Source organism: Mixophyes fleayi, chromosome 4, assembly GCF_038048845.1.
Source record: "Mixophyes fleayi isolate aMixFle1 chromosome 4, aMixFle1.hap1, whole genome shotgun sequence".
In the NCBI taxonomy this organism is placed as follows: domain Eukaryota; kingdom Metazoa; phylum Chordata; class Amphibia; order Anura; family Limnodynastidae; genus Mixophyes; species Mixophyes fleayi.
This window is the reverse complement of record NC_134405.1, coordinates 284,428,175-284,436,978: the sequence shown is the minus strand read 5'-3', so window position 1 is coordinate 284,436,978 and position 8,804 is coordinate 284,428,175. Positions and strand designations below refer to the sequence as shown.

At 38.9% G+C, this 8,804-nt stretch overlaps 1 protein-coding gene across 1 annotated transcript; it reads right to left on the bottom strand.

The window, feature by feature from the left end:
• Window positions 1–247: 247 nt before the first annotated feature.
• On the bottom strand, window positions 248–7,137 carry LOC142150826 (transmembrane protein 171-like). The gene is made up of 5 exons (XM_075206010.1): window positions 6,819–7,137; window positions 6,542–6,680; window positions 776–1,068; window positions 499–637; window positions 248–362 (listed from the first exon to the last, which is right to left on the bottom strand). Exons 1-5 carry the CDS (start codon window positions 7,135–7,137, stop codon window positions 248–250), a joined length of 1,005 nt encoding a protein of 334 aa, XP_075062111.1.
• Window positions 7,138–8,804: the final 1,667 nt, after the last annotated feature.

Genomic DNA, 8,804 nt, shown 5'->3' with positions numbered 1-8,804 from the left:
CTAACTGAAGTACCCAGCGTTGCCTGGGTTTAAATCTTAGAGGTATTAAGTTATCAATGAGTTGGTTGTAACTGTCAACCTTTTAAAAATAATTATCAGCTTAGCAGCTCTTCCAACACACCCACGAGGTGGCTGCACAGTGTCGTTTTTGTTTTTGGGGTGTCGCCAGTAGCCCTAATCCCCAGCTGTCCTTAACTGGACAGACAAACAGACCAGTGATTGTTATAGAGAAGATGATGTTCCCAAATCACATATACCAGGATCTTTCCTCATATTTTGGAGGGGCGTCTGATGGAATTGCCTCCGCAGTTGGAATTGGCAGCGGAATAGTATAAATACTATCATCTCCAGTATGAAGCATCCTACAAAAATAAAGTCACGCATATAAATTTCATATATCAGTGCATTTCGACTAAAATAGACGTCTTTTGAATATTTTGCTAAGGGGGTCATAAATCTGTAGCTGCACTCCTGAAATTGGCATTTGCTTTGTCCTACCTGATATTAAACAAGCTGTCATAGGATTGTGGATCATCATCATTCCAGGTCGAATTCCTCACGTCCTGACCCTCTGCTGGTGACAAGGGGTCACAGAAATATGAGGGTGGGGGTGGAGGGAAGATAAAAACTCTCTCACCTGCGAAAGATAAAAAATAGACAAATGAGTCTATTATTCCTGGTATTCACATTAAGAAAGTTGTGAAAATCATTGTTCAATATTACATTTTCAATATTCTTTATAGTGTATTACAAAATAACACTGTTAAATACTCACCCACAGTAATTGAAACAGTCTGATTTGCCGGTCGTCGGGCTTCCACAGCAGAAACGGTTTCGTCTCTTTCTTGGACATTGCGTCTCCGCTTTATGTGAGCCGCTACCAAGAAGCCTGCTGCAATCAGGATAACCACTGGTCCTGTTTTTTGCAGGGGATCACAGATATGATCATTCCTGCCTATCCCAGAGTTCTTCAGGGTACATCCAGGCACCCAGGCACCGACAATGCACATTAGCACTCCACAGATAAGGAGCAATAGTCCAAAGATTCCAAATAGGAAAAACTTACGGCTATAGCCGCAGGAGCAAAGCACCATTTTTCAGATTAAGGGAGCTAATCCAACTAGTGCTTCACACATACATAGCAGGTGATGCTGTGACAGTTACATTTATACTTACCAGGGCTCTGTGAGGTGGCATTGGTATTGTGACATCATGTGAGGTAATCTGTAGGTCATGTGACAACCTAGCAGTGAGCTGAATACATTAAGTTGACAGTTATTAACTTTAAAATATAAATAAATTCAAAATAATTAGTACAGTTTTGAAAACGTTTCTGTGTCTGTAGCAACAAAATAATATATGTATTATATAATATATAAGAATATATCACATAGGGATAAACAGTTTATAAAAATAAACACTTTAAACACTTACTAAGTGGCCATGTTATCTGGAATGAGATGTCTGCAGAACAAGTACACATAACAGTTGTGTTAGTAATAATGTCATAAACACAGATACTAGTCAGTGCAGAGGTCAGTTAGAAATGAGAAGTAAAGTACCAAATTCACAATCTGTATGATGGGGTCAGTCCAATGAAGAAGCCAATAATAGGCAGGCCAAATAAGTGCGCAAATTCAGGATCCAAAAGAATAACCAAAGTCCAAGCCAAAGTTCAGGGCAGGTACCAAATAATCCGAAATCCAAAATCATGGCCCCCTTGGAACCTGAGCCTGAGCATCCCCAGTTAGTAAGTGTGGCCAAATACTTTTGTCCATATAGTGTATATTGCTGATCATAGCTACTGAACATTTATTTGCAGACTTTTTTCACCGCTGGGGTACAAAAAATGAACATCTAGCTTCTGGCTATTGAGTTGTATGTCTAGATGCTCCAAAATTTTTATTTAGTATTAACATTTTTTCACATAAGATCTGAGAATATGGTACTGGACTTAAATCTCCATCTATAAGCACAGAGGTTTCATAAAGGTTTCATTGGGAGTTGCCCATTGTTATAAGGTCTTTATAATAGTGCTAGTAAATAATTTTATTACAGAGAAACAAGCATTACTAATAAAGTTTGGTCAGATCATGTGTGGCAGCACTATGGGGGTATTCAATTGTTAGCGAGTTTGGAAGTTCGAGCGTGCAAAGTCATTTTTTTGCTATTTTTACCTTATTTTGGAGCGCGAAAACTTCTCACGCAATTCTAATCTTTTTTTTTTTTTTACCGAAACGGTGTTATCGCGCTCCGAGCTTTTGTCAATGTTAAAGTATAGGCTGGCTGCGAACCCTTAGCGGAAAAAGCTATTCAATTGTTTTTTAACGCCGAGTGTGAAAAAGGCAAATATGCAGTTTTATCTCGCACCTCCATGGTCTGCTCAAAGAATTTTTTTTTTATTAAGTTAAGAAAAATATACATTAAACTGAGAAAATAGGTGTAAAAGTTCATAAAAGTAACCTAAAAAAAGAAAAGTACTAAAAAAAGTGTATAATAATTAATAATTTTTGGAAATTTCCCCCTTTAGAAAAAACCATAGTGGTGCATGTATTTAAACTTTTTTATATTATTTTTTTGTTTTTAAGGGGGGCGGGGGGCGTGGTTGTGCCAAAAAGTATCATGTTTTTTGTTTTTTTTTTTAAAAGCAAAATCGTTTGCTCCCCACTCTATTTAGTCTTCGCCCTACTGCTGGCAGGCTATTGATGTGTGAAAAATTTGACGTAGGGTTCCCCCTAATTTAATTGAACCAGCACTAGGCAAACCAGCCGGGGTGATAGGCACTATAACAGAGGGGGGGGGGGAACGCAGTTTGGGTCCCACAGCCATAATGACTAAACACCCACAGACTGTTCAGCGCTGGCCTGGATTCCCTAGGGATTGTGGTCCGCTGAAAAATGTAAGTGGGCCACCGTCCTAGGGACACCCAGGCCAGTGCCAATAGCACTAGGGCTCTTCCTACTACCCCTGGGCTGTGGGTAGTAGGGTAATAAATGGGGATTTTGGATGAAAAAAAACAAAAAAAATTTTTTTGACTTGTGGAACTACATGTCCTAGCCAGCCATGTTGTCCTAAATAGTGTGGGCATGCTGCTACTTGTCTAACTACAAGCACCAGCGTACCCATAGCACCCAGTGCATGTTTGCACTCGTAGTAGAACCACAAGTGCCAACATGCTCTTACACCCACGGCTGGCTGTGATCTGTAGTTCCACAAAGCAAAATGTTAAATAAAAGCACAACATCCTCATTCCAACCACAAATCTTTATTAAAAATAATAAAACCCCAAGAAATACAGTAAACACCCTCATGTACACCATAGATTTTAAAAAAAAAAAAAATACTCACCATGGACGAAATCCTCAGTTTTATGATGCTTTACTTACACACACTCATTTACGCAAAGTCCCAACAAATATTTTTACCTTCGAAGAAAGGTCCGGCTTTCCCACTGTCCCACAAATAATTGTACCTTACAAATGTCCATGCTTGGCCAGTGTTCAAATGTTTGTAAATTTCAAAAAATGTACCTCCTTGTAAAATCTTTAATTCTGCTGTACAGGGGGGGCCATTGTTGCTTGCAGTGCTGGGGCCCTTCTTCATTGCAGTGTGGGGGCCCATTCTCTTGTGCAGTGCTGGGGCCCTTCTTGATTGCAGTGTAGGGGCCCAATCTCCTTTGCAGTGCTGGGGCCATTCTTGATTGCATTAATTTACTTTTATTTTTTTATAGTAAAATGAGTGCCTTAACCACTCCTCATTTCAAACTCGCTAGGACCAATAATAGGGGCGCGAGGGGGTGAATGCAAAAAAACAATTGAATTGAGGGTTTGTTTTTTTAAACGCGCGCTCGAACAGGAAAAAACAAGCGCAGTTTTTTGGGGTTTTTTTGAGCGCGAAATTTTAACGCATCTCGCTAACAATTGAATACCCCCTATATGTTGGATTATATGAATATTAAATGGGTCCCCTTTGTGGCTGGATCACTTATAATAAATGTATTGTATAAATATATTTAAATTATAAGCTCAGTGCACTAATTTATATTATTGCAAATGTACTTATTTTTGATATTAAGGTACTGATTTTTTTATATTGTGTGTATTTTGGTACAGGAAATGTACTTATTTCTGATACGAAGGGAGGAAATTCATTTTTTTTTTTAATCTTTTTTTAGGAAATCCCAATTAGGCTAATTAGATCTTTGTCATCTGTTCGTGACCAACACTTGAATACACAGCATGGAGTCGTTACCTGTATCCTGCCTGGATAAAGTAACATGAAACTTCTGATCAATGAGATTTAGGATATCACAGATTAGTCTAAATTTTGTTAATTATAAATTGCATTTAAAATCCAAGTTTAAAGAACATCTCAAATCCTGATGTTAAGTTTTGAATTACATATTTCAGTCATTGTGGAGCCATCTCGGATCAGGGGGCTGGCTTACCTCCTGCCAGGATTTGAATCTGTATAAAAAGGAGAGCTATTTGACCATGTAATGTATTATACCATCTGTTCTTCTGGAGATCACTAGTCCCTTACACTAGTGTATGAACTGTCCTTATTAGGACACTTGAGCTAATAAACATGATTTGCTTCAAGATCCTGCTTTGACAACTTCTTCTCTGCTGTAATTCCTGTGACTTGCAGATTAGACCCAAATCTAATCCGTTTTCTGGCTGTTCTGAGGTTTGGACTCAGCATTCCAGTACCAACACTTTGCCCGCTACTCACAGCTCTAGCCAATGTGATAGGCCAGGGGGGAACCATTCACAGCATTCCTGATCTGAAGGCAAGAGGTCAGTGGTACCAGCCCAGGTGCACCAGCAATGGGGTACACTAGCAGCGACAGTTACCCAGAGGCAAGGCAACCTCAACTGGTACCCAGTAACACAACAGACAGGGTGGCATAGGCGGTCCATTCTGTCACACCCATCTTTTTTCTCCCCTAAGTGGCAGCAACATCTTGCAAGCAGATAGGAAACGCAGATTTTTCAATTTTATTTTAAGACAGTGTTGCCTAACCTGTGGCACTCCAGGTGTTGTGAAACTACAAGTCCCAGCATACCCTTCCAGCAATAAGCTGCTATATATTGGCAAAGCATGCTGGGACTTGTAGTTTCACAACACCTAAAGTGTCACAGGTTAGCCAACACTGCTTTTCTTGCTTTAAACTGGCATGAAATAGTCTTACACATCTAAATGGCAAGTGCGCCTAGCCTAGAGGTGTTGAACTTGAAGGGAGCAGGAAAAATCCTCTAAAAATATATATAAATTATTACATCATTGGTATTATGTCCCGTTGACATTACACAAGTTTCCCCAAGTCTCCAAATATCTCTGACAATATTTAATATTTATGAAAACTTAATTTATTCTCCTAGGTATTAGGAATGTAAAATAATTTTAAAAGTAATTTGTGTTTGGTTAATTTGTAGCATAATGAATAGATTTTTATTGCAATCACATAGAATGTTACTAGGGTTAAAGTTTATAAATGACAGATAATTCTTTTCCAATATAGTATACCAAAAACCACTTTATTCTGCACCATTGTCTTAAAGGGCCACAGGAAATTCATATAGAAAATGTTTACATCATAAAAAATATTGATAGTGAAGTATGACAGCCATGGTGATGTAAAGAGAATATACCCTTCTCCTACATACAGTGAATGCAACATTTTGTACAGCATGTTAATATAGATGACAACATGGCCAATCAGGTCACTAGAAAATGGTGACATCACTGAGGCACAGGTCACTAGAAAATGGTGACATCACTGAGGCACAGGTCACAAAGTGATGCCACTAGTGGTTAGTGATTAGTGAATATTAGTTCAGCCCATAAAATGACTACATATTTTCATATATACCTTACCATTAGATGCCCCTTATTCATAGATCTTGTTTTCACCTGGAGAAGCAAAAGGTGTGTGTATAAAAACAACTGACACCGTGTTTTATGCATAAGACAGATTTTATTGGCTATAAAGAAGCTCACTTCGTCATATTTCAGCAGGGTCACTTGATCTTATTGAGGTCTAACTGAAGTACCCAGCGTTGCCTGGGTTTAAATCTTAGAGGTATTAAGTTATCAATGAGTTGGTTGTAACTGTCAACCTTTAAAAAATAATTATCAGCTTAGCAGCTCTTCCAACACACCCACGAGGTGGCTGCACAGTGTCGTTTTTGTTTTTGGGGTGTCGCCAGTAGCCCTAATCCCCAGCTGTCCTTAACTGGACAGACAAACAGACCAGTGATTGTTATAGAGAAGATGATGTTCCCAAATCACATATACCAGGATCTTTCCTCATATTTTGGAGGGGCGTCTGATGGAATTGCCTCCGCAGTTGGAATTGGCAGCGGAATAGTATAAATACTATCATCTCCAGTATGAAGCATCCTACAAAAATAAAGTCACGCATATAAATTTCATATATCAGTGCATTTCGACTAAAATAGACGTATTTTGAATATTTTGCTAAGGGGATCATAAATCTGTAGCTGCACTCCTGAAATTGGCATTTGCTTTGTCCTACCTGATATTAAACAAGCTGTCATAGGATTGTGGATCATCATCATTCCAGGTCGAATTCCTCACGTCCTGACCCTCTGCTGGTGACAAGGGGTCACAGAAATATGAGGGTGGGGGTGGAGGGAAGATAAAAACTCTCTCACCTGCGAAAGATAAAAAATAGTCAAATGAGTCTATTATTCCTGGTATACACATTAAGAAAGTTGTGAAAATCATTGTTCAATATTACATTTTCAATATTCTTTATAGTGTATTATAAAATAACACTGTTAAATACTCACCCACAGTAATCGAAACAGTCTGATTTGCCGGTCGTCGGGCTTCCACAGCAGAACCGGTTTCGTCTCTTTCTTGGGTATTGCGTCTCCGCTTTATGTGAGCCGCTACCAATAAGCCTGCTGCAATCAGGATAACCACTGGTCCTGTTTTTTGCAGGGGATCACAGATATGATCATTCCTGCCTTTCCCAGAGTTCTTCAGGGTACATCCAGGCACCCAGGCACCGACAATGCACATTAGCACTCCACAGATAAGGAGCAATAGTCCAAAGATTCCAAATAGGAAAAACGTACGGCTATAGCCGCAGGAGCAAAGCACCATTTTTCAGATTAAGGGAGCTAATCCAACTAGTGCTTCACACATACTGAGCAGGTGATGCTGTGACAGTTACATTTATACTTACCAGGGCTCTGTGAGGTGGCATTGGTATTGTGACATCACGTGAGGTAATCTGTAGGTCATGTGACAACCTAGCAGTGCGCTGAATACATTAAGTTGACAGTTATTAACTGTAAAATATAAATAAATTCAAAATAATTAGTACAGTTTTGAAAACGTTTCTGTGTCTGTAGCAACAAAATAATATATGTATTATATAATATATCACATAGGGATAAACAGTTTATAAAAATAAACACTTTAAACACTTACTAAGTGGTCATGTTATCTGGAAGGAGATGTCTGCAGAACAAGTACACATAATAGTTTTGTTAGTAATAATGTCATAAACACAGATACTAGTCAGAGCAGAGGTCAGTTAGAAATGAGAAGTAAAGTACCAAATTCACAATCTGTATGATGGGGTCAGTCCAATGAAGAAGCCAATAATAGGCAGGCCAAATAAGTGCAAATTCAGAAATGGTGACATGACTGAGGCCCAGGTCACTAGAAAATGGTGACATGACTGAGGCACAGGTCACTAGAAAATTGTGACATCGCTGAGGCACAGGTCACTAGAAAATGGTGACATCACTGAGGCACAGGTCACAAAGTGATGCCACTAGTGGTTAGTGATTAGTGAATATTAGTTCAGCCCACAAAATGACTACATATTTTCATATATACTTTACCATTGGATGTCCCTTATTTTTTATTCACAGATCTAGTTTTCACCTGGAGATGCAAAAGGTGTGTGTATAAAAACAATTGACACCGTGTTCTATGCATAAGACAGATTTTATTGCCTATAAAGAAGCTCACTTCATCATATTTCAGCAGGGTCACTTTATCTTATTGAGGTTTAGCTGAAGTACCCAGCGTTGCCTGGGTTTAAATCTTAGAGGTATTAAGTTATCAATGAGTTGGTTGTAATTATAACTGTCAACCTTTTAAAAATAATTATCAGCCTAGCAGCTCTTCCAACACATCCACGAGGTGGCTGTCCAGTGTCGTTTTTGTTTTTGGGGTGTCGCCAGTAGCCCTAATCCCCAGCTGTCCTTAACTGGACAGACAAAGAGACCAGTGATTGTTATAGAGAAGATGATGTTCGAAGTTCACATATACCAGGATCTTTCTTCATATCTAGGAGGGGGTTTGATGGACTTGCCTCCGAAGTTGGAATCGGCAGCGGAACAGTGTATACATTGTCATCTCCAGTATGAAGCATCCTAAAAAATAAAGTCACACATATAAATTTCATATATCAAGAATGGGCAATCATATAATGCCAGGCTTTATACAATGGACAGGTATAATTATGTACTATTTAAATGAGCTGATAATATACAATGGGTGATATATTGCTTTCCCACCATAGGTAGGCAAACACTTTTGTTCATGTACACTACTACCAGGGAATACAATATGTATGAGAGGAACAGAGAGGCCACTACTTCTCAGAGCTGAGAATACATTGTTGTATCATTTACATACATTGTGGCTGATAGGGAGTGAGTAGTATGACAGTTTGTGTAGCCTATCATATGTGATTTCGCTCTGCACATGTCAAGAAATGTAATGCATGCAAATGCACGCTCGCAAGTATTTGA